Source organism: Equus asinus, chromosome 2, assembly GCF_041296235.1.
Source record: "Equus asinus isolate D_3611 breed Donkey chromosome 2, EquAss-T2T_v2, whole genome shotgun sequence".
Classification (NCBI taxonomy): domain Eukaryota; kingdom Metazoa; phylum Chordata; class Mammalia; order Perissodactyla; family Equidae; genus Equus; species Equus asinus.
In genome coordinates this window covers 37,272,836-37,300,012 of record NC_091791.1, presented here as the reverse complement: position 1 = coordinate 37,300,012, position 27,177 = coordinate 37,272,836, and the positions used below count along the sequence as shown (strand labels likewise).

The 27,177-nt window shown below is 40.3% G+C and overlaps 1 protein-coding gene across 20 annotated transcripts in view; it reads right to left on the bottom strand.

Annotated features, from left to right (window-relative positions):
* The window catches only part of CPEB3 (cytoplasmic polyadenylation element binding protein 3), a 230,789-nt gene that overhangs the window by 50,315 nt on the left and 153,297 nt on the right, over positions 1 to 27,177 (bottom strand). For 9 of the 20 annotated variants that reach the window (XM_044754192.2, XM_070487204.1, XM_070487178.1 and 6 more), the window contains 2 exons: positions 24,844 to 25,025; positions 1,613 to 4,803 (listed from right to left, as the gene is read on the bottom strand). In XM_044754192.2, the coding sequence (XP_044610127.2) occupies positions 4,576 to 4,803; positions 24,844 to 25,025 (410 nt within the window). In that variant the 3' untranslated portion in view covers positions 1,613 to 4,575. Of the gene's footprint in view, positions 1 to 1,014; positions 4,804 to 23,429; positions 23,677 to 24,843; positions 25,026 to 27,177 lie in introns of those variants that run through there. The other 11 variants (XM_070487221.1, XM_070487225.1, XM_070487236.1 and 8 more) reach the window with 3 other exon arrangements.

The window sequence follows — 27,177 nt, the reverse complement described above, 5'->3', positions numbered from 1 at the left end:
TAAGCAAGAATTTTCCAATTTCTTTTCTTCTGTTCCTAATCACTTATTTGTAGTTAATGTAAAATTCCAACCAGTAGTACCCAATTCGAGTTAAAATTTTACATCACAACTTGATCTAATCTATATATTATTTACAAAACTGAATACATAGAGCATACCCAAGAGCCAACTCTGGACACACGTTTATCCGAGTAATTGATCACCTCGCCTCCGTGGCAATGGAACCGGAAGAGGCCATCAAGGACTAGCAGAAACTCGCCATCTATCTAGAGCAAGTCATTGGATGTTCTGTTTACGCAACACCAGTTCTGCAGTTGGAAGATTTTTGTTGGTTTGTTTTAATCTTAGGTGCCATTACAATGACAGGCTGCCTTCACAGCACAGCTTCAAGGTGAGGTGGGTGTTGGAAAAGAAGCAGGAGGGCAGACAGATCATGCTCGGAGGGGCCACTTGTGCTGCCACAATAAGGGACAAAGAAGGGACATGATACAGGGAACGGGCTGGGGGGGTGGAGGAAGACGAAGTCTGAGACCGTCCATATACAGTGGTGACGCCCAAGTGTGCTTCCTCAGCACGCCACCCGAGCCGCAGGGCAGGCAGCTCAGGGGGGACACCGCCACCGGAGTCTAACCACACAGAAGGTGTGTCCTCTCAGCAACTTCCTTCCACTCTCAGACGTCACCACTATGAATGCATGGAAAAGATTTGGCCGGGGCGAAAGGCACCGTCTCACACATGGACAGCAGCTGGTGTCAGAGTCACACACACACACACACACACACACGACATAATGAAGAGTTAGAGGGGAAAAGCAATGAATCATTGTGTGACCTAGCCAGGTTTTCAACCCGGTGGCACTTCAGTAGGGGTGACTTCATTATCAGGGCCACAGATTTGGCTGCACCTGGTGTTGTATAAATCCACTGTGACATCCCTAGAGAACTGTACTGTGACATCCCTAGTCTTACACTAAACCACTGTGATAAAGGAAAAGGCTTGTCAAAATCTCACATGTTCTGCTCATTCTGTCATTTTATTACCCAATTATCCATTACATTTTCCAATCACTTTACATAACCAACCATTTTCATCGTTGTCACACTATTGTAAACCACATCAGCAAGTTAATACATAAAGCTTTGCATTTCAAAAAACTAGACACTTTAGTAACAATATTACAAAGGTTTTAGCTTCAAAAATAACTGAAAATGAAAAAAATAAACTTTTAAAGAATTAGCATCATAAAATTAATTTATTCCAAGTAAAAATACAAAATAATATTATGACATTGACCAGATATGAAAGTCCCTCCCAGAAACAACTCTATTAATGATTGAGAAAGCACTCCTTAAAGAAAATACGAAATAAAATGAAAAATATGTAAATATGTTTAATTTTTTTCTTAGCAAAAAATCTTTCTAAAAATAACAATGAAAATTTGTCTCAGTACAAAGGCTACATTACTATTGAAAAAATACCAGCATGAAGAAAAGGTACATATTTGACAGTAGAAAAATGATTTCAGTGAATCACAATGTCTAAAGTTTGCAATGAAAATAAATCTGCAATAAAGATTTATGCCTTTTTTCTTTTCTTTTTTTTTCTATTTTTTATACAAACAGTACAAACAGTATTGCACATAACAACAAATAGTCGAGGTTAGGTTATAGCCTTCAAAAAATCGACTAGTTCAAGTGTCACATCAAGGAAAGGCCACAGCAGGCCCTGTGATACTCAGGGGCTCCCCAGTCAAGCTGCAGGTCAGAACACCTCTGTGTGTTAAAAAATAATTCTTTTTTGAAGGACCCTCTCTTTTAATATAACATTAACAACTTGGGGGCACATTTATTTACAAAACAAAAGGGAACATGTTATAATTTAATAAACTAAAAAAGTTCTCTTTAAAAAAATACAAACAGAAGAACTCTTTCACAATCCTGGTCAGTCGTGCACAATCAACGCTTGATTATAAATATACAAATTAAGGGAAAGTCGTTTCCACCATCTATTCACAACTTTCAGCACCAAATGGAGTTTCGCTTTTGGAACCTGTTCTTCACAACAATGGTTTTTTGCCTTCACGTTAGCTTTATGCTGTACAATCTCCCAGCTTGGTTTTTTTTTTTTTTATCTCAGTGTTATTTTAGTACATGAAAGAGGGGTGCTTCTTCAAAACATTTTGCTTCTGTCACATAATTAGGTAGATTTCTGTAGGTTAGATATGATCTTTAATATTATAGTTATAAAGCTCTAACTTCTTCATTTTCAAAAAACACAAATAAGCATGAAAAAAATAAAGTTACCCATCTGTTAAATCATTTTTCTTGCAGAATTAAATTAATATATATTTTTCTGAATAAACTTACTTAGAAAATATCATTTTCTTTCCTATATTTCAAAATTGAGGTATTGCAAAAGATCATGTCAGTCAGAAAGCATGCCTTTTTCCTTAAAAACAAACAAACAAAAAAATCTTCAGCCAACTTTTGAAAACTGTCTAGAATACAAAAAGTAGTAGTGCATAACAAAATTTCTTGTACAGATGAAAAAAACCACAAACATAGAAAAAAAACAAACAGAAAACCACAGCTGGGCTGGAAAAAAGCAATTATTACCAAAAAGCCCAGAGGTAACCTCAAAAGGGGAGAATTCTAATAAGCATTTTTAATCCAGTAAAAAACTATTTTGTTTTTCCTTTTTGAAAACAAACTATAGTTTGAGAGCTGGTAATTGCAACTAAACACTGGAGAAACAGAACAAAACAAAAACAAGCAATATTAACTTAAGACAGTACACGGACATCACAGCACATAAAACACAGCCACTTAAATCTATTCTGCAGTGTCATATCCAGTCAGATTGTCCCCAGAATTCCAAAACATAGGAAGAAGATTAAAAAAAAGATCTACATAGTCTCACAATCATTGTGTGTGTTTATATATTACTATCTGCAGCCCAAGAGTGAATGCTAAAAATGTCCATGGCAGTCCCAGCAGGTCTTCATTCTATTCAAGCTTTACAGGATAAACCCAGGGAATTAAGTAGTTAATTTCTCACCCAGACAACCAACCCTGCCCAGGCCATCTTAGTTTGCACAGACATTTCTTTAGCATCACCATCTCGCAACTTTCTTAAAATGTGCCTAGTTTGTCAATCTGACAACTTATCTCTATATACTGTATATATTCCTAGTGTTTGTAAGCTAAGATGAGCTCTTTGGTTTTCTGGACAAGGTCTGAAGCTATGTAAAATGGTGCAAGCACTAGGAGATTGTAACTAAGAGCTCATGTGTTAGTTAATAATATACCAGTTAGGAACTGTCAAGTTCGTTAATGTCTGACACAGAGGCTTTAAACAGTTAAGTTTGATCACAGTTAGACATAATCACTTTACTATATAAAATAAATTGCACAATATATAACAGAGCACCGCAAAGTACTTCATCTACCATCCACGAATTTGCTTTAAGAATATCCTACACCTAGCTTTTATATTGGTTGTAATATAGGCCATTCTGTATGGGCTCTTCCTAATTTCAGAAGCATTCCATTTATTGAGGCATGCCTTCCTCCAGTCAATTACCAATTCTTTGAATGAAAAATCTTTTAAAAAAAATCAGTATTTTATAGCTTATATAGATTCTTAATTTGTGCATTGTGGGAAGGTTTTATACTAGACATTGGATATAAAATTTATTGCATGCAGCAACCTGATTAAGTAAACATGCAGTCAGAAATAGTGACCTTCCGTTGAAGCTTTCTCAAGTCTCTTCTGATCTCCTTCCGGCAGCTGATTCTATCCCTAAATCACAAAAGTGTGTTGTTGGGTTTTTTTTTAAATTGATACTTTAGCCTGAATAGAGTATTATGGTATTAATAATACCACTTTAATAGCAGCAAAAGCTATTGCAGCATAAATTTACATAACACTAAAAGATCTAACTAAAATCCTTAGCAAAACAAAAATCAAACATGAAGGAAAAATAAAGATTCAGCTTATGAGGTATCCTTACATGTCAAAATAGAGAGCAACTAAAGGCTTATTTTCATTAAGGGTTATCCTTACTCTAAATGACCCCAACTAATGACTGCTGAATTGTTGTGAAGTTTTTGCTACATCTGCCACCTACTCCCGAGCATTACCTTTGGTAAGTCTTCTCCTAGGGGCAACTCTCTAAGTTTCTGAAAATAAGTGCATGCTCCAGTTCAAAAACAATCAGAACAACAACACAACAACAAAAAATCACAGACGTCAACCTGGTGGCCGCAGATGAGAATGGCAGTCTACGTACTGTCACGAGTGACAAATCAGGTGTAAGAAATGAAGGTACCAAGCAGACAAAGGTGTGAATCAAAGTGCAAATCAGTACCGTTATACACTCTGCAATTCTGCATTATACTGGACACTGAGTTCAGTAATATGACTGTAAATAATAATAATAAAAAGACCCATTTCTTCTTTAAAAATCGAGAACGAATGCACAGATTTCCAGAACACTGTAAGCCCTGAGGCAGTGCCCTCTCTTTTCCCTCCTTGTTATCTACTCCAGTACTTGTGGCTGGGTCTGTCCTGGGCTCAGCTCCAGCGGAACGGGACATGGCGAGGGCGGTCACCTCCCTCCTTCACCAGCGGTTTGTGGAACTCTCGCCCGGCGCGGGAGTGGATGCTTGCCCAGCAGTACTCGCAGTAATACTGCAGACAGGTGACGTTGGCACAGAAGAACGGGGCAAACTTTCCACCGCAGCGCGTGCCCTGGCACTCATCGCACATCTGATCATCCAGCACGTATGGCTTCACTTCCACCTGGACCCAAAGAGGAAAGACAGGAAAACAGCTTTAGCAAAGCCGCCTCGTGTTTCTTCCTTTTGAGAGTCAACAGTATAGCTTAATGATGCAGCTCAGTCAGACGCCACTTCAAACTCAGCTAGGGCTGAATGGTAGCTGAGCACGGGCTTCGGAAGCTGCTGCTTGCTTTACTAGTCGTGTGCTTGTAGGTAAATTCTTAACCTCTCTGTGCTTCTGTTGGCTCCATCTGTATATCTGTAAAGTGGGTATAACATTTATACACACACGTATTTATATATCTGTAAAATGGGTATAACAGTGTCTCCCTCACAGGGCGCTGCGGAGGATTGAGAGGCAGCGATGAGAAAGCACACGAGCTGAACAAGGCGGGACAAGGGAGAGCGTTCCAGGGAGAGGAACCAGCTAGGCCGCAGGCGGGAAGCAGGGCACACACTTGGGCAACGGATTGGCAGGAGCCAGGCCACAGGCAGAGTCACAGCGAGGCCGGCAGGGCAGGCTGAAGGGCGACGCACTGTGAGGCTCCGGGCTTCGGTGTTTTAACAACAAGGCCTCAGAAGACCAGCATCCCAGCACTGTAGACAGCGGGCCGGAGGGAAAGGGGGCGCCTAGTGAGACGTTAGACGCTACCGTAGTAATTGTGGCTTTTCCGTTTTTTGGACTTTAATGATTTAATGTCCCCCCAAGACTGCAAGCTTCAATGGAGGAGAACTTTTCATCACAGCCCTTCAGGGGGCATTTTATAATCTAAACGAAGCTACACTGTGTTATGTGAAAACCAAAAGCAAGAATGAGCAAAAGGTAGCACAGTTTTCCCCTGTCCTCTTCCCAGAACCTCAGAAAAGGAACGTCATTAATGTTTTCATCTCGAATGTTAGAAATGAGCAGGAAGGTGGCAGGTCAGCGATCAGGCTCCTCCCCAAACCGACCTCCAGAGACACCCCAGGGAAGAGTAGCCACTGTGGCCGCTGGGGCTGTGCGCTCTGTGACCTGAGCCACGTGCCTGACGACTCAAGCTGCCTCTGGATGCCGCCAGGAGGTTCCGGCAGGGCACGGGGTGGGCTGCACAGGAGGCGCAGCAGGGAGGCCAGCGTCGGGGGAGCAGGAAAGGTGGGGACGCTGAGGATCAGACCCTCGACTTTCCTGGTTCTCCTTCCCTTCCGAAAGCCCTTTTGCTGGCCTCCTCGAGAGTTCTATCTCCAGCCACAAGCTCTAGTCTGCAGGCCCCTCGGCCAGCTAGAGATTTCTACTTGGAAGATCGGAGAAGACCTGTATCAGCTCTTGGTTGCTCAGGGGGAAAATGTCTCTGCTCTGGCCCTAGTTCCCTTCTTCCTGTTTCTCCCTTCCCAACTTGACAAGTTAGCGAGTGGGCTTCAAAAGAAATCTCTCACATTCATCTCTGCATCATAATCACAACTGTAGTGGCTTTGTATCATCTGCCTGGGTTCAAATCCAGGCCACATTATTAGCTGTGCAACCTTAGGCAAGTTTCTTAGCCACTCTGATCCTCTGTTTCCTCATCTGTACACTGGGGGGAAGAGTTCATACTTTATAGCGTTCCCATGAGGATTAAATGAGTTGAATCACACAAAGCACAGAGAACGGCAGCAGGCACGTCAAAAGCACTAAGCACAGTTATCCTTCCTGCTGCTTCCTCTCTAGTGTAGACTGTCACAACTTGCGTCTGGATGTGTTCACTATCGATGGCCTCCAAGCTCCGCGACTTCCCTGGTTCGATTCTCCCATGTACATGCTGACGCTTCAATAATCTCCTTCCACAAGGTTCCTCTCCTGGTCAGATTCTCCACCGCCCACGGGATCAAGCCCAGCTGCCTCGGTAGGAGAGGGGACCCTCCGTCTCCAACAACTCAAATACAAGCAAGAGCCTTCGTGGTCTGCCCCGATCTCTCTCCCGACTCGGCCTCAACTTAAACTCTGCCTAGTCTCTATTTTTACTGCACTTTCTTCCCACTTTAAATGCTCAGCCCACTCAACAATTTCATGTATCCAATGAGGCCCAGTCTATCTTTTTCTTTCTTAACATAAAATTAACCACTTTAAAGTGAACAATTCCGTGGCATTTAATACATTTACAATGTTGTACAACCACCGTCTCTATCTAGTTCCAAAACATTTTCATCGCCCTCAAAGAAACCCTGTGCGACTAAGCAGTTATTCCCTTCCCTCTCTCCCCAGCCCCTGGCAACAACCAATCGCATTCTGTCGCTATGGATTTACCTATTCTGGATATTTTATATAAGCGGAATCATATAATATATGAGCTTTTGTGTCTGGCTTCTTTCACTTATCATGTTTTGAGGTTCAATCATGTTATAGCATGCAGCAGTATTTCATTCCTTTTTAGGACTGAATAATATTCCATTATACATGTATGCATATGTGTGTATATATACCACACTTTTTTAATCCATTCATTCATTGATGGACAATTAGGTTGTTTCCACCTTTTGGTAGGTGTGAATAGTGCTGCTATGAATATGTGTGTAGGCATATTTGTTTGAATACCTGTTTTCAATTCTGTTGAGTATACACCTAAGAGCAGAATTGCTGAGGCACAAGGCAATTCTATGCTTAACTCTTTGAAGAACTACCAAATTGTTTTCCTCAGTGGCTGTACCATTTTACATTCCCAGCAGCAATGTACCAGAGTTCCAATTTCTCTATACATTCACCAACACTTGCTGTGTTCCATTTTTGTGATTACAGCCATCTTAGTAGGCGTGAAGAAGTGTCTTGTGGTGGTTTTGATTTGCATTCCCTACTGACTAATAACATGGAGCATCTTTTCATGTACTTGTTGGCATTTGTAGATCTTTGGAGAAATGTCTATTCAAGTCCTTTGCCCATTTTTTAACTGGATTGTCTTTTTGTTGTTGAGTCGTTTATGCTAGATACTAGACTTTTATCAAACATACGATTTGCAAGTCATTTCTCCTATTTTTGTGGGTTGTGTTTCACTTTCTTAATAACATCCTTTGATGCACAAAAGTTTTTAATTTTGGTGAAATACAATTTATCTATTTTCTTCTTTTGTTGCTCCTCCTTTTGATGTCATATTTAAGAATCCACTGCCAAATCCAAGGTCACAAAGATTTACCCTAATATTTTCTTCTAAGAATTTTATGGTGTTAGCACCTATATTTAGGTCGATTGATTTCGAGTTAATTTTGTATACAGTGTGAGGCAAGGGTCCAACCTCATTCTTTTACACGTGGATATCCAGTTGCCCCAGCACCATTTGTTGAAGAGATTATTCTTTACCCTTTCAATGGTGTTGAAAACCCTGTCGAAAATCAATTAGAGGCCCAGCTTTCCTTAATTATTTCAGTCCCACAGGGATCTATTCCCTCCTCCTTTGAACTTAATACTCCGTATTGTTCCTCTGACATTCCCCGTCGGTAGTCCTGTCCTGGTCAGCATTGCTCCACAGCTTCAAGCAACTTGAGGACAGAATCCCGCAGCAAGACAGGACTGTGGCAGATCCGGATAAGACTGTGGTCTGCAGAGATCTGAGCTCCTGGGGTAAGGGAGCTATAGGCTTGTGAGAGTGTATCTAACTGGCCTGATATTCCTGCATCTGAAGGCCAAGAAGGAGCCCAAATGGTGGAACGAATTCCCTCTGCCCCAAGACTGGAGGACGGCTGGCTGAGGCAGGGCACGGAGGGAAATGGCAGCAGCCTGCTTTCCCAGCTCCAGTCTACGAGCTGAGGGCTGCTTTGCTTCCACCACCAGGCAGATGTCTACGCTCAGGGTGCTCCAGCAACCAGATCTGAGCCTCAGTAAGCCTAGAAAAGGGGATCCAGCAGTCAGAGAGAGGGCTGGTCTGAAGAAACAGAATTCACACTCAGTAAGAGAAAGCTGCTGGATGAAAAAGACAACAGCCGTGTATAATATATACCATTTATAAATATGAAAAGAGCACTTAAGGAGATTCAACTCTATCACAAAGAAGATTTTCTGGTAATATTTTTTTTAAAAAAGGTTGCTCTTGTTCAGGTGTAAAAATGGTCTTGCGGTCATGTGGAGTTCTCTTCCCCTCCAGTTTCCTTCGTTTTTAAGAGCTTTAATTAATTTTTCAAATTGAACTTAAAGTCACAAAAAAATAACCATTTTAAAATGAATAATCTAGGGGCATTTAATACATTCACAATGTGTAACCACCACCTCTATCTAGTTCCAAAACATTTTGATCACCCCAAAAGGAAACCTCTTACTCCCAGCTTTATTTTTTTAAACTCTTTTTTAGAGATACATACTAAATTATTTAATTGAATTATTTCAGGATGAAATGACATGATGTCTGGGATCTGTTTCAGAATAATCTGAGGTGAGGGTGGGAAAGTGGGTAGAGGTATAGATGAAACAAAATTGGTCAAAGTTGATAATTATTGAAACTGGACGACAGGAACATTGTATGTTGATAATTGTTGTAAATGGATGATGGGGTTCATTACACTGTTCTCTATACTTTTGCATGTATTCAAAGTTTTTTATTACTAAGAAGTTAAAAAATCTAAGCCGTGGCATTTTGACTAATTAAGCTATCAGATGAATTGAAGAGAGGATAACCACTGTTGAGATCCAGTTCAGTGGCATTTCAAAGCTCTGGAAAAAAACAATTTGAAAAGTAAAGAGTAAGAAGAAAGAAAAGAAATTTTAGAATAGATCCAGGAGAACCTAATATTAGAGTAACAAAAGTTCCAGAAGCAGAAAAAAACGGAGGAAAAGTAATCACTTGACAGGAGTCCTGAAACTGCAAATCAAAGATACCACCGGGTCCAGTCTGGACTGATGAGAAAAAACCACACCACCAGGCACATCTTAGTAAAATCATGAGCTAAAATTTCTGAACTCTAAAGGTAAAGAGAAAATTTTACATGCTTCCAAGTGAAAAAAGCTAGTTACTGTCTCCTACAAAGGAAAGGACGAAACAAACTGGCATCAGACTTATCTGCACACTGGAAGATGGAACACCGAGGAATACTGTCTATTAGGCTCAGAGAAAAAGACACGATCCCAAAATCCTGCAGCATCTAGTCAAGATATTTCTCTGTCAAGAAGACTTGTAAGAAAAGTAGTAGCTTTATGCTATTGTAGCAATAAAAATGGAGAAAATACCCTATTCACAATTGTAACAAAAATTATAAATTAGTCGGAATGAACCAAACCATAAAGACACAGGACCTATATGGAAAAAGAATTAAAAATAAAAAAAAGAAAGTAACTAAAAAAAAACACACACCAACTAGGTCTGTATGTACAAATTAAGGGCAAGGCAGACCTTCTTAATAAGGACTAGAAACCTAGAAGCTTCCGAAGAAAATAAATATATTAGACTATGTAAAAATAAAATATGCTTAAACGGCAAAGATACCATGAGAAAAGTCAACAGGCAAATGACAGATTTGCAAAAAAAAAAAAAAGCAGATTATTATTTATACTATACTTAAATGGCAAGAAAAAGACATACAACATAGTGAAAAAACAGGTAGAGGATAATTCACATAAGAATCCACAGGCAATCCACATAAAAAGATGGACACATTTATTAGCAGTCAGGAAAAAGAAAATTAATATCAGTTTATTCTCATCAGACCAGCAAACATTTAAAAGAAGTGATAACTATTTCTTATCAATTGCTGACAGAAATGTTAATTGCTACAACATTTTTAAAAAGCAAACTAGCAAACTCTTAAAATTAAAAATACCTATACTCTTTGATCCAAGAATCCCACTGTTGATTGTTGTTAATGCTGTAATCCCAACACTTGGAAATATAACCATCAGATGTGAGGACACATGTAAAGTATATTTATTGCAGAATTACCCAGAGTGGCCAAAAACTGGAAACAAAGTAAATGTCCACCTATAGGGAAATGGTTGAATAAAATGTGGTACATCTACCCCCATGGAATATCATGCAGTCACCAAAAAGACTGAATTAGTGCTCCACCAGTTGATTTGAAAGGATTTCCACAACATGGGGATGTTAAATTCAAGCGGAACGATGGTCATGAACACCTACCACAAATTGTAAAACAACGGACAAACAAATTAAGGTCACGTAATACATTCGTGCTGATATACGAAAATGCAGAATGTCTATTCAGGCTTCCAGCTGAGCTTCACAACAAAGCTCCTTACTGGCTGAGGGGTTTTGAGGGATTGAGTCAATACAGTGCTCAGGAGGTCTGCCACGAAGCTCCATCATGACCGTCTCCAGGCCAGAGGTACACAGCGATGCCTTATTTAATCAGCCTTCTCAGTGAATAACAGATTCCTCCTAAGTTACGCTTCCAGAGAGCAGAAATTTTTCCTTTTCAATGGAAATCTTTCTAAAATGTACTATTTATTCTGCCTTCTCTTAATCATGGGACATTATGAATGTCTTTTATAGTAGTGCCAGGTAATACAATGCAGGGGACAGTTTTCACTTTTCCTGTCACTTCAAAATCTGTCTTCTATCACTTTGAATAATACCTTTCAATGACCCTTTATAAATTTACAACTTCCAATCGGACTGAAAAGCTAGATAATCAAGTTTGCTAAGACTTGCACATTAAATGCCAGTCAGTAAGACTCTGAATAAAGCCAAAAAAAGAAAAGGATGTGACTTTTGGATTGCTCCTGTGCTCTCAGAGGCCCTTCCTGACAGCTTCCAGGGGGCTGCCTTCCAGATGGGGAAGAGTGCTATTGCCACGAAGCCACTCCAGCACCCGCATGCAGGGTGCTGGTCCAAAGACCAGAGGCTTGTCCCACAGACAAGACACACACGATGACTCAAAATCATCCAAAACACAGAGGTGCAAGTTGGCGACCACAACCTCTCAAAAGGCAACAGTTAAGAGTGTCTCTGACAATTTATATCAACAAAGAGAAGCAGCTGCATGAAGGACGTGGGAGCTGGCTGCCCCTGCACTAAGGAAGGGTGATTATTTTGGCTCAAATGGATTCACTTATTTGACTAATATTTATGGAGCACTTATACCTTGTAAGCCACTACATTAAAAACTGAAATACAATAGAGAACAAGATATAGTTCTTTCCTAAGATAATTCATGGTCTACGTGAGAGTTTCTTAAAGGTATTCCCAAAGTTTGTAGTTTTCGCCATATCCTAATGCCATCTGTACTATGACTTGATGTTTTACTTGACTATCTAGATTAATTCTATTTTTCCCCATACACAGATATACAGCTATGAAAATAAAAATGGGTTTATCTGTTAACCATCTAAATCACCTGAAGTATCATTAAGCTCTGACACTTACGAGACACCAACCTACTGGGATCACATCGCTGATCTATGCTACCATTAAAGTCCAAACACCAGAACCCTATGCAGAGCCAATCATATCACCAAGCTGACCCTCTAATTCAAAGAGATTTGCAGGCAAGGAGATGAAAACTTCCTACAGAGAGACACTTAAATTCCTACCATATACCAAATGGAGATGACCATGCCCAAAGATGGTGAGGAACATGTGCAACTTATTGATGAGCTGGTAACCAATAAGGATAAGGAGGACTGATGTGGAACCCTGCATAAGTGGCTGTAAGAAGATGGATAAAGGGAATAACATATTTAGAATGATATCAACAAGAGAAAGCCATACTTTCACAACCTGACCTCGGTGCTGACATTGTTTTGTTTCTAACAAGCTAGAGAAAATATTTCTGTCTGCAGTTATTTTGGTACCAGTCAATAAAATGACCTCCCAAAGTAAATAAAGCAATGACTAAAGAGCTCTTGGTGGCAGAGAGGAGATACCTAGGGAGATCATAAACTATTCACAGGTCCAGAATTCCCTCTCCTTAGACCTGAGAAGTTGTAGTAATGAGGAGGGAGGCATTAGCCAAGATCAGGCTTAGTTTGAATTATGTGCTAAAGGTCATATTAAGGACAGCCAAAAACTGGTCCCTGAGGCCGGCCCCATGGCCAAGTGGTTAAATTCGCATGCTCCACTTTGGTGGCCCAGGGTTTTGCTGGTTCAGATCCGGGGTGTGGACCTAGCACCGCTCATCAGGCCATGCTGAGGCAGCGTCCCACATAGCACAACCAGAAGGACTACAATTAGAGTATGTAACTATGTACTGGGGGGCTTTGGGGAGAAGAAGAAAAGAAGATTGGGGGTCAGCCCATGGCGCAGTGGTTAAGTTCGCACATTCCACTTCAGCGGCCTGGGGTTCGCCAGTTCGGATCCTGGGTGCGGACGTGGCACCGCTTGGCAAGCCATGCTGTGGCAGGTGTCCCACATACAAAGTAGAGGAAGATGGGCACAGATGTTAGCTCAGGGCCAGTCTTCCTCAACAAAAAGAGGAGGATTGGAGGCAGTTAGTTCAGGGCTAATCTTCCTCAAAAAAAAAAAAAAGAAGATTGGCAACAGGTGTTAGCCCAGGGCCACAAGACTGGTCCCTGCTGCAATCCCCCCTTTGGTGATACGAAAAACCAAATTAAGCCTGTCAGATACCTAGCCATCCCGAGGCAGGCAAGGCATGCCTACAGGCAGACGAGATCCGAGTAGAAGCAATAACTTCAGACAACGGAGTCAGAGTGGACAAACTGGAGACAGAGGCCAAGTGAAGCGGTCTAATTTAACAGGGGAAATGTAAACCTTGCCAGAACTCAGGGAGGCCACTGATCATCCGGGGGAAGATGCTTCCTGGAAAAACCAGTTTATTTTGTGTGCTCCAAACTTTTAAATATAATGTGCTCCTAATCGTCTTGGCAGGTGTCATAGAGTACATCTATCCAGGCCTAAAAACCACAGTAATCTCATTACCATTCCCACTGAACACTGTGTCTTTACAGTTGCTAATGCAGGTCCTCCACCGGCAGACAATATTAAGAATGTTTAAACATAAATTTTTAGTTTTTCAATTGACTATGAGCTGGAATCCTGCTGTTTAGAATGCAGATGACAGATGCCTAGGAAATTAAAGTAGCAACGTGAAAATAGCTTTTCCTTAGCAACAAAGTTATCCACAACCTTCCAGATACAGCAAATTCACGGTTATTAACTTTAGCAGCAATCTTGGGTAGATTAAAAAAAAAACATAGGGGAAATGGTTTGGATTTTATTTTTCTTTTTACCTCTCAAAGGACGGGATTTACCATTTTTCATATTTTCCCAAAGTGCTAGGGGAAGGAAGATTTTAAAATCACCCTTGTGCCTTTCCCACAGTTCAGAGTGTGCTTACGTGTGCTAATGTTGACACATCTGTGATATGTTTATAGAGTACAGAGAGATCTGTGAGTGCTCTGTTTGGCCTTAAGGTAACTTTTTCACAAAACAAAGAAGGGCCGACTGACAACATCCTGCACAATCCATAGATCCACCCCCTACTCTGGTTTCCTTGCATGGTGCTTGGGAGTGGGGCTGGAGGTGAGGATGTAAACCAGCCCCAAACCAAGCTCTAGTAGCAGAAGAGTGCATCATGTGGAGAATCAAGAGTAAGAAAATCATGAAATATCTGTGAAATGCCTAACTGCCATGGCAGCACCCCCCACCCAGGGTGTAGGAGTGCAGAGCACCTGGCTCTATCCATTAACTCGCTATATCACAACCTTCCAGGCCTCAGTTTCTCCTACCCTATGAGAGGTTTAGACCAGCTCTTCCAAGTAAGAATAAGCACTCACCAGAAATTGCTAATTGACTGATACTCCCTGGCTTCTGGGGTTAAAGAACTTGAATCATGTCCCACTAAGAATACTACTTAAAAAAATGGTGATGGTCTTTTCCCCATCAGTAATCTCATAAATAGCCTCTATACTCAGATATGAGCAAGAAAGAACATTTAACAACTCTAAAGTGTTTTCACATTAAAAATGATCACAATTCCAAGAGAGAAGGCATGACAAGAGAGAACTGGACAGGAGAGATCAGGGGTCAAGACTAGGAAGGACAGACAAGACAAAAAAGGGTCAACGCTATTCAGAAAAGAGGATATCTTTCCCTCTTTCTTTAGATGACCCAAACTCCATTTAAAAACTATTTCTAGTCTAAGGCTCTGCGACTCCTTGTGCTTTAAAATAAGCCTAGGTAGGATTAGTTTAGATAAGACTTGAACTTGCTTCTGGGTGTTGCTTCCTCTCAAAGGGTCAAATCAAACATAGCTATAGCTACAGCTAGGAAGAAATCACGCCAGATCAAGGTGGGCCAGTGACAGCAAAATAAATGTCTGGGTTGTGGGAGTCCCAGACTCCCAGGAGCAGAGACAGTCTGGGAACAGGTCATCAGAACCCTCACTTCTTTTGCTATTGAGTCATCTCACATATTCCAGCCGGCCAGGAACAAAGTGTAGTATTCTCAGCACTTCTGTTAGAGTGGTTAGTGGCTCATACTAATCTTCACACAGGCTAAAAACATAAAGCCTTTGATAGTCTTTAGCTAAAATTCAGGCCCAACATGTTTCTAGCAAAGAGAGAAAAAAAGATTAAATACATGAAGTACTTGAAATGCTTGCCAAGAGAGGTGCAATGGATAACATCCCATTAAATCAAAAATGCGTTATTCTAAAGAGTACGCTCTTCAAAGCAAATATTATGTTATAGCTTAGCTACCACAACGTTCCTTAAATAAAAGTATCAGAAAGCCCAAAATTAGCTAATGAAAAGTCAGTCTCTCTGGTATTTTGCATTAAGCTAAAACAGAGTCAAGGGAACATTATTTGTCAACGGTATATTAATTTCAAACTATTTTTCCTTCTTATACAGAGAATGGAATGTTAGAAAGATACCATAGATAATTTCAAGCAATCAAAAGACAAAGAACTATAAACACCAAAGGCAATATCTACCACACGTTTGATGCTCCACCACCATGGATATGTACCTGCTGCTTCCCTGCCCCACCTCAACCTCCTGTAGATAGAAACCATATGTTCAGCAATCCCACTTCTGGGTATTTAATCAAAAGAATTGAAATCAGCATCTTGAAGAGAGATTTGCACTATCATGTTCGTTGCAGCATTATTCACAATAGCCAAGGTGTGGAAGCAATGTAAATGTCCACCAACAGACGAACGGATAAAGAAAATGTGGTCTAGACATTAAATGGAATATTACTCAGTCTTAAAAAAGAAAGAAATCCTGTCACATACAACAACACGAACCTTAAAGGTATTATGCTAAGTGAAATAAGCCAGTCACAGAAGGACAAATACTGCATGATTCTATTTATAAGAGGTATCTAAAGTAGTCAAACTCATAAAAAGCAGAAAGTAGAATGGTGGTTGCCAGGGACTGGGAGCAGGGGAAGCAGGGAGTTGCTGTTCAAAGAGTATAAAGTTTCAGTTATACAAGAAGAAATACTTCTAGAGATCTGCTGTACAACATTGCACTTATAGTTAATACTACTGTACTGTACACTTAAAAACTTATTAGGAGGGTAGTCTCACGTGTTTTTTCACCACAATAATAATAATAAAAAAAGAATATATGCGGTGAGTGGGACACACTTGGAAAAAAGGGACTGAGGAAGGGAAAAACAATCAACTGCTTATAAAACTTCTGAATTTGAGCATGAAAGAAGAAAAGAAGCTGAAAACACAGTATTTTCTCAACTGAGTTCCCTAAAACATTATTCCCAAGAGACGGTACATTTTAGAAGAGTTCTATGATCAAAAAAATTTGTGAAAAATTGCTTATTGTCTCCTTTTTGGAGCTTCACAATGAAGATAAGTATATAAAATATTCTAAGAAGTCCTAGATAAACCAGTCTATTTAACTTTCTTCAAGAAAGCACTTCTGAACTCATCTGACTCAGAAAAAGACTCAGTTTGTAAAACAGATACCAAACTTCCAAGGGTTCAAGTTTCATGGAGAATGATTTAGGAGACGGTGGTTTAGGGGAACTGATGTTAAGGACACATTTCTGAGCAGGGCAGACCTGCCTACCACGAGCTCCTCTTCCTGTTTCAAAAACTCAAATAACCCCCACCTTTACCCCTACCTTGCCTGAAATATTTAACCCCTTTCATCACCTGAAATTCCAATTCGACTGTCTAATAAGCATCTTCCAGAAGAGCTTAAATATTAGTCATTGATAGGTTCACGTAAATCAGTGTTATCACTGCCACTATACGTTGACAGAGCGCTTTCCAGTTTTCAAAAGCACTTTCATTAACACACATACAAACATCCTTCCTTCAAGCTATAGAAGTGGTCCAGTCAAGACTAAAGCCCAGATTGGCTGATTCTAGCCTAATATCCTTTCTACTAGTAAAAAGGTCTCTATGGACTGAGTTGGCAGACTATAACCAATGTTTACTGCATGACACATTTCAAGTTATACACATTTGACTTACAGACTTTTAGGAGACAACATGACCAAGTTGAGCTAAACAGTAGTTGGTGGGGGGAGCCCCTCAGATTTTTGTAAAGAAATTGTTCACATCAACCAAATCATATGTTTTTGTTAGACCAAGGGAGATCCGACTGATTCTACTCTTACGAATCTTCTCAGGACCGCGATGAGTAGACAAAAGGGTAGAAAAATGGCCATGTAAAAAGATTACCCATTTTCTAATGATCTCATTTTTCACACTACAAAAATCTTTCATATGTAAGTGACCTATACTTGAGTTATAAAGAAAACTAGATTTAGCAGAGCTTTCACATCTTAAGTGTTCACTTGGCATCACTTCTAAAAACACCATTAAAACAGAATGAGTACAGGTGCCCTCTTTTGCCCTTATTGTACTTAAATACTTTAAACTGTTCCAGTTTTCACAGAAACACTGTTCAAAGGAATATAAGAAGAATTTAATCCTAACCTTCTACTCAATTTCAGGTTCAAAATTTTTTCATTATCAGAGAAAAGATACTGGTAAAAACACCCCTTCCTAAACTAAAGAGAAAAAAACCTTCAATCCTTTAAATGGGAAAATGTATACAGGTGTTTACGTCAGTAAAAGGAACTTAAGAGTCTCTATGTGTGTGTCTTGACTAATATCCAACCAGCACGTTGGCAGATCGGCACCCATGTTAATTTCTTTTTTCTTAGTGTCAATTTCAACTATTTTATTATCCTTATATTAAAGATTCTTAGTAGAACTGAGTAGGCACTTTGAAAGGAAAAAAAAGAGTCACTAATTAGCCTTGGACATATGGTTAGGCAACAGCACAATTTAAATAGGCCAGGCTCAGCAATAATACAAATCAACATCTGTACAGCCTAATAACTTTTCAAAGCACTTCTTCATCTACCATTGTTTATCTGTGTAATAAACCATAAGATAGGTAGGCTGGTGTTTTTACTAGTATAGGACAATAAAATCAGTAAAATCAAGCCTCTAAAAGGTAAAGTATAGACTCAGATCTCCCAATTCCCAAGCCAGGACACTTTTTCACTAAGACCATGGTTCTCTGGGTGGTAAGGATAGGAGTGGGTGTGGGATATACGCCCCCGACCCTTAGATACATAAACGCCCCACCCTATTAGTGTTCTAGGAAGCCTCTGCAATCCATGAGAGTATATCACACGCCTCATGTATGCCAAGGCAGAAGAAATGCTGAGAACAGCTGTGCTGGATATCATACAACCTGGATATTGTCAACACAGGGACAAATTACCAATAGGCAAATAACTGGTGAACATCAGCCATAATGCATAACATAAGCCTTAAGGGATTTTTTTCCAAGATGTTAATTTTTCCTTTGAAGTAAAAACTGAGGCACGAATTGCATTTGTATCATTTAAAATAATGTTCCATAACAAGGGTCATTATGACACTAAAAATTCCTAACATTTCCACTAAATGTTGTAATCCAATGGAGCTGTATTGGCTCACACTGACTTGAAAAAGGTTTTACATGAAGACAACATAAAAGTGAAAATCAAAAGCCAAACAATTGCCAAAAAAAGCAAAAATATTTCAAACTCACTTTGTTAATGTTCAAAATGATCTACAGACATACTAGAAAATCCTACTAACAAACTCTAGCTGTGCCCTGCTCTGTGCAGCATATGTTCACCTGAAAACTTATGTGAAATACTGAAATATGTATAAAACTAAATAAAGAACCTATAATCTAATTCAGGGGTTCCTAACCTAGGCCTGTGGAATAAGTGGGTTTGAAAAAACATCAGACTCTTGGATGAGCAGCAAGGTTTAGGAAGGGAGTCCCTGAGCAGAGGCAACTCAGTCCTTAGAGTCAACAGGTATCTTGAATCTCCAAACCATTCCTAGATTCTCCTCTGTTACGAAATAAAGGAGGTTGGATGAGGTCATGCATAAGGTTAAGTCCAGCTTTAATGTACTACAAGTGTCAAAGAACACTTTTTGATATTCTACATAGCAAAATCTAAATTTCTTTATTGAGAAATTTATTTCTTAGTTCTTAACTAAGTAGAAAAGGAAAGTCATGCAAAGTGCCCTCTGGTGGATGGTTGGATAACGCCAAAGGTTGGATTTAATGGCTTCCCAACTGGGCCACCTCTCAAAAAATCAGTATTCTCTCAATAAGTCACTCACTCATTCGTTCATTCAAAAATAAATAATTAACGTGTTTCCACTATGCGTCAAATATTGAGTACACAGTAGCTAACACGAAAGACACACAGTCATTGCCCTCATCAATTGTATAGTCTAGCAGGGTAGACAGACATTAAACAAAGCATTATTTCATTACAGAGGTATTTAATGCCACAGAGGAATGGCAGATGGTATTGTCACAATGATCTATGGGGGAGATGTAAGCTCCAGTGAAGAAAAGATTCCTAAAAATATCCCAATTAAACTAAGACCTGAAGGAAAAGTGGCTATTAGGCAGGCAGAAGAAACAGCATCTATAATAATCCTGAAAAAGAGAGAAAAAGGCCAGTTGTGACTGGCTCAAGAAGAAAGGAGAGCTAAGGCAGAAGTATGTAGTACATGAGGGGTCATGTAGGCAATGTTAATTAAGGACTTTAACCTTTATCCTAAGGGCAGTAGAACAGAATGAAAAGGTTTACAGGAGGGGAGGACATGATTCAAATTATGATTTTAAGCGATCACTCTGGTTTTTATGTAAAGAATGAATTGGGGAGACCAATGGGGAAGCTACTCTGATGTCCAGGTGAGAGATGAGAATGACTCACTCCAGTATCCTTGACAGCCTTCCATGGTTGCTTCCAGTTCTTGCTCTCCCATGGATCATCCTAATTTATTCTACTTCGTGCCACCCATGTAGCAAGCACTCGCACTCAGACCTCTGAGCACAGGTGGCAGAGCCAAGATCACGGCAGCTCTGTAAGGAACTACCAGTAGACGCTCTTGTCCACCTCTGCTAGTCCTCCCATTACTAGACAGACCATGGCAAAAAGTCTGTTGAGGTGTAGATTTACCAGCCCACTCCAAAAAGTCACATATTCTTGGGGGGTCCTAATTACAGTTAACGCAAGGGTCAGAAGTTTGTCCCAACAGCCTGGGCTGCCTTGTTCCTGTGACTTCGAAGAGCACAGGTTAATTAAGTAAGATCCTCTCCCTATAATGAGCTGAGCAAAATTATACAGGATAAATGCAGTGTTCCCCATGCTCCTCACTGGGGTTATTGTTCAATTATCCTTTTACTGCAAACTAAAAGGCTGTACATTAAAATACCTCTTCCCATGTTCTAAAATTGACTGTGGTGATGATTGCACAACTATTTAAATATATTAAAAACTACTGAATTGTATACTCTAAACTGGTGATTTGTATGGTATGTGAATGATATCTCAATAGAGCTGTTACCAAAACAAAAAGCAAAAACAAAAACACTACCTCTTCCTTAAAGATGAGTGAAATGACAGCAGAGATGAAAGTGCCAAAGTTACAGGATCGACTGTTCCTATAAATGTTGTATATTGACATATTTTACATTCATAGGCAAGCCAAAAAGACTCTAAGATGGTGAGAAGAAATCAAACCTATAAAGGTTGTATGTTCCCCATAAACCACTCCATCTAAAAGCTTAGCCAAAGAGCAGTAATAACCATAATAACAATAATAATAAATACATAAACATATAAAGTCTCAAAAGACATGCCTTTTTTTAAAAAAGTTGGATACAAAAGAGATAAAGGAAATACACCAGTCAAATTCTTCCTGTACCTCCCACAGCTCACCCAGGAAAGGGGCAACCTGAGAGCACACCCCTCAAGCAGTCCTAGAACTTCCATGGTTCCAGGCATTGCTGCTCTGCAAGTGGCCCTCTCCCACTCTGCATATGGGGCAAAAAAGTGAAAGGGGTAAAGACTGCAAGCAGGAAGCAAGTGGCCCTTAAAATGCCATTTATAGTTTTTTAAAAAATCCACTGATTCCACTAAGCCTGCATTTATAATGATGCAGACAGCAAAGGAGGCTCCTTTGACCAGAAAGGTAATGCAGGTTGATGCTATTTAAAACAGTCAAGATCTCTGTTTAAAGGCAACTCTAGGCTAACATGAGAAGGCAAGAGAAAATGACTGTAGATCTTGGAATTTGCAAGAGCAAGGAAAGGACTGTGGGCACAGGTAGACATCTACCCCCTGACTTTTAGGACAACAATTTTCAAAATCTTGGCTATGAGACTGCTGTATTGCTAAAAACCTGGAGGAGATATTCAGGAAAGAAGAGTGTGCATAATGACAGAAATCCTCTGTAGATAAGAACAGAGTCTCTGAGAAAGAAAAAGGGCATTACTTAAGGAAATACTAATGTGCTTATATATAATGGGCACTCTCTGGAAACCTCAAATTTAAGCTTTAGGAGAAAGATAAATAAAACTAGGAATGAACCTTAAAAAGCATGTATGAAGACTGTAGTTACAAAGGCTCGAAATGGCATTGTTGGCTATGTTCAAAGCCAGAAGACAACAAGAAGAGGACAGAGTAACCGTTTGGGGGAAGGGAGTCTGTTCACATAAGAACAGAAGAACAATGAAAAAGGAGCCCAACCCAAGATGGAAGTTGGCTTCCATCGCTCATAATAAAGAAAATGGTCTCCATATTGGTCAGGGAAAACAAAGAGCATGCAGATCGGGAAAGTAGGGGCTTTGCCACTTTCAAGGATTTCCAATTCTCCCGCTTAGATGACTCTCATCCCAGGGCACTGAGGGAACTGAGAAGTGCCTTTTTGACACCTTGTGGATGGAGGTGGCATTTTTGTGACCACAATAATAATCCCGCTATACATGTGTATACTGTGTTACACTGTATATACTGCTTTCTTGTTCAATATCTCTTCTGGGCTTCACAACAATCTTGTGGGGTACATAAGGCTATTACTACTACCCTCATTATACACTGAAGCTCAGAATTTAAGTGACCTGCCCAAAGTTACATAGCTCATGGGGAACAGGACCAGATCTAGACCCAGCCATCTGACTCTGGCCCTGTGTACCTTTTCACTACATCCTCAGCAGAGCAAGCGATAAAATTCAAGCTATGTAATATTAACGACTTCAGTATCAAGAGCATACTGTAGCAAGATGAATACTGTTAACCAGCAAGTGCTAGCTAAATATCTATCCAACTGCCATAAGGATCTGGCTGTTCAATCCTCAAATCCCATTTAATCTTCAGACCGTCTCCAGGACGGAGCTACACATGAGGACCCAAGGCTCCTGGCACTAAGTAACTTGCTTGGGGTCACCAGTGGCTGGGGCAGGAAAGGTTTAAAAGTACTGGAATCTGTTCTAGCTCCAAACTCCATACTCTTTCCACTACGACTGGCTACTACTCTCAATGCTTATCAAGAATGACTCTAAGATATGGAAGGTATGGTTAAGCCAAATATAGCAGGCAGAAAACAGTCAATGGCTTTCCTCAGTCCTGAGAAGTTGATGTTCCAAATACATTTTCATAGCATGGCCTACGATCATACTAACAAAAGAAAAACAAATTCTCTCTTTTTTTTGTGTGTTGTCTTTGTGAGGAAGATTGGCCCTGAGCTAACATTTGTTGCCAATCTTCCTGTTTTTGCTTGAGGAAGATTGTTGCTGAGCTAACATCTGTGCCAATCTTCCTCTACTTTGTATGTGGGACGCCACCACAGCATGGCTTGACAAGTGGTGCGAGGTCCATGCCCAGGATCCGAACCTGCAAATCCTGGGCCACCAAAGCAGAGTGTGCAAACTTAACCACTATGCCACCAGCTGGCCCCAAATTCTCTCTTTTTTACCTAGTTCTAAGTCTTATGGGAAGAAATACTTAGGGCCTGACCTAGCAGAGGCGGGTGTAGGGATAGGCAACAAAACAAATAGCATCTAAATGTAAAATGATTCTTTAAGGGGCTCTGAGATCACCATAACCCCTGGGGCAAGTGTACTTGCCTCTATTTAGGAATAGGCCAGGAGGTTGTTAGGCTGGGGGCAAGGGAAGACAAGCATGGGGAAACGGAACCTTCTTTTATCATCTTTAGGACCTACCTCCTGTACAGTCACTAGTTGTGGCTTCAGAGGGGACAAAGAAATCTACCTCCACACAGATGAGAACCTAAGGCTCTTCAGGTTAAGTTTATTGCTTGGGGTCACCAGTGATGGTGCAATAGCAGTCTAAATGTAATGGAATTTGGTGTTGCAGACTCACAAATGTACGGGCACAAGCAAGTCCACTAACACCAGCAATAGCAGTTAAGAGAACCCTCCAAGTAGCACCATTTGTCAATTCAACAAAGGTTTATTGAGCATCTACTACTGTATCTATACATCAAGCAATGGGTAAGCACTGGGAATGAAGCAGAGAATGAGACAGATACCATGTCTATCCTTGTGGAGCTTATAGTCTGTAGGGGGATTATTGTTACAAAAGGAGAAGCTCAGGATGCTGTGGGTGCTTGAAAACTAGGAATGGGGTCGAATCTTTATCATCCCTCTGATCTCCATTAATTCAAAAAGTATTTGAAAACTCTGAAAAAGAATTATTTTAATTAATAAACAAACCACCACTACTTACTTTTAAGGAGCCCAGTGATGTAGCAAATAGATTAAGTACCGACTTTTATAATTTGATCAGATACATGTCTTAATGAAAATATAATCTTGCTGAATATAAAAAATTCATCACCAATTGAAACTTTCACCTCCTAAGAAACTTAAGTCTGCTGCACAAAATTAGTCAAAGTCAACCGAACAGAGTATAGGTGAAACTTCATAATAGAACATATTTATTACTCTACTTATTGCAGTCCAGTGTATGCCGCCCCAGGAACATCCTTTGCTGGAAGCATTAATAGTCACTGTACAATTACACAGGGAGACGTTCAAGACTCAATGCTATTCTCCTACTTGTGCTTTTAATCTATTAATATAGGTCTCAGTTTAGTTCCTATCACCTTCTGTTCCCTCAAGCTTCCAAATAGTGGCAAAGCTGACATTTAAACGTATGTCTGTCTACAAAACCTACTGAGCACACCAACTCCCTACAACTGTACCTTGTGTCCCCTTCTTTAGATCAGAGGTAGCAAATTTGAACACCTCTAGTTGCCAGGCAGGTAACACCAATGAGTGAAGAGGCAGGTAACGTATAGGCATATATGGTATGAGCAGTAGAACTACAGGGAGTGGGAGAGAGAACCAGAGGGGACAGTGGATACTTGGCTCTAATGATTGCTACCGTGTGTGATCTTGCAATTTTAAGAGAAACCAGAACTTCAAAACTTTGTGTATACTGCTGAACATTAACATCAAATGTTAGTCCAAGTTTGTTTGTTTTAAGAGCACCCCATGGGTCAAACAGGTCACCAGCTCTCAACTTCATTAAGTCACATTCTCAACCTTCATCACTTTTTCAACCTTGCACTTGTTGGCATCATCTTTTGAACAGCACTGGTTTGGTATGCTAAATTCTGCAGGGTTATTTTCATAAGTGTAACATCACCCTGGGGATGGGTGAGGCAGAAGGTTCATTAACGCCTTAAATACCAAGGGAGCTTTCCTTTTCAGGCAACCTAGATGGACTCATGGACTAATGCTATGTAAGGTAGAGCTGCTCACTTATGATCACAAGGTGCTTTTCTCCCACAGAACAAACTTCATTTCTTTCCCAAAGCAATTATCCCCTGGGTAGTTGCTTACCCGTTTGTCAATGTCATTGTGTTGGAGCTGCACAAAGCGAGCACTGATAGCTGCAATGTAACTCTGCTGATTGGAGAACGCCACGCGGCCAGCACCTTTGGGGTACTTCAGCTCTGGGTCCGTATCAATGCCAGCATAGCAGACACCACCATACAAACGGTCCATGATCATTGCCAGTTCAACTGCAAGAAAATAAACACGATTTTGTATAAATGTTTAGAAGGTACTCTTGCCCAGAAGGAAGAACTATTTCAGGATCATGCAGTGTAATCAAGAAAAGGAAAATCCACATTAAGTATCATGAAGAGTATCCACACCAGTCTTACAACTCAAGTAGGGGAGCTCCTCACAGGATATTTAAAAATAAAATTTTTTAAAAAATACAAATTTATACACACACGAATTTACATAATCAAAACTTCAGCAACAGTATAAAAGGAAAGATCTATCAATAATCCTCCTGTTCTAATTTCTAACTGCTTGGTCCACTGGAGTGGGCCCAGGGTAGGCAAAGCATCTTGCAATACCTAACAAGTTAATAAGAAACAGCCCTATTTACTGACCTCTAAGACTGAAAGCAATTATGAAAGTCACACTGTTATATTAAGACTAAGCTATAGAAAAAATTAACTCTTCATTTTAACTAGAGGCAATATGTCGACAGTCTTAAAGAAAATCTCTACAATTAAAAACAATAAAGATTTTTAGAGTATATTCTATCCCAACTGAGAAATCTCCACACTAATCTCTCACACTGAGTTCTAAATACTACTACTAGTATGACCATAGCAGCAATGAACATTTATTGAGCATTTACAACGTGCCAGGAAAGACTAAGCTGCTACATAGGCAGTAAAAACATACCCATCCTGCACCCTGCTATAAATCCAGAGATCTAGTCTGCACTCCTTGCCACATTTCTTCTAAATATTCCTTTATAGTGGTATATTTAAAAACACGTACAGAAGGCATTGGAAATTGGACCATTCCGAAAGTCTAATATTCTAAAATTATCCTCACCATAAAGGTACCATGGAGAGACATGTAGCAGTTACTTACCTGGATCCAAACTGCCTGAAGGTAATTGTTTACTCGATACTGGATGGCATCTCCTCCAGGTATGACCATTCCTTTCTGGCCACTTACATGGTTTAAGTCCAAAAGACTTAGCCCTACCTCTAGGGAACAACCTAAGAACCTGCTTCCCTCAAACACCTACATACGGTATATGGAAAGGAAAAGACAAGGAAGATAAATGATGACCTGGGCCACAGTCAGTGCCAAAGACCATCACAGAGTAGAGCTCCACAGGAATCAGTATCTGGGGAGAAGAGAAGCAGCACAACCTGGGGGGAAGAGGAAGAACTTTGCAGCAGATACAAGGGCTGAAGGGCTGAACTGTAATAAGAACTCCACTAGATTTCTACAAAGAGAATGAAAGCCAAGTATTATTGGTTCCTGTAATATGAAGCTGGTGAGACAATAAGAAAAGCTATGTCACCATGGCAGAAAGGCTGTCTTTCTACTTAATGATTTCTCTCCATACTAGACTGCTTAATATTGTTTTCTAAGTGCCTATTCTTAATAGGAAGAATGACCTGCAACCAACAGGTAATTTTTAGAAAGTAAGAAAATAAGCCAGAACTAACTAAGTCCCAAAATAAGTACTATTAAAGATAGAACAGCAGGGGCCAGCCCGGTGGCACAGTGGTTAAGTGCACACATTGCACTTTGGCCGCCCAGAGTTCACTGGTCCGGATCCAGGGTGCAGACATGGCACGGCTTGGCAAGCCATTGCTGTGGTAGGCATCCCCCATATACGTAGAGGAAGATGGGCATGGATGTTAGCTCAGGGCCAGTCTTCCTCAGCAAAAAGAGGAGGATTGGCAGCAGATGTTAGCTCAGGGCTGAGCTTCCTCAAAAAAAAAAAAAGATAGAACAGCAGAAAGCCATCCCAATGATCCCATTATGATCAGAATTACTGAGTCATATCAGCCAAGGGAACATTGCTGATTAGAGCCCAACTGGACCATGACTGCAGTCTTGGGGCAGGATCCAGGCATCACATTCATCCGAACAATGCAATAAGAATCATGCACATACCCTAAATATCAGAGTTCAGTGGGTCCTTATACTTCATCCCAACAACCTCTGATGACTTGAGGACCTCCTCATGTGGCTAATGTTATTCCAGTAACAGAGACCAAGAAGCTGAAGGTAGCATTAATTAACTGCAGTCATTAATGAATTTCCCTTATTGGTCAAATGGGCTTAGTAAAATAAGTAACCACATGGCCTGGAAATTAAACACTAATTTTCCAAAGACCTGGCTTC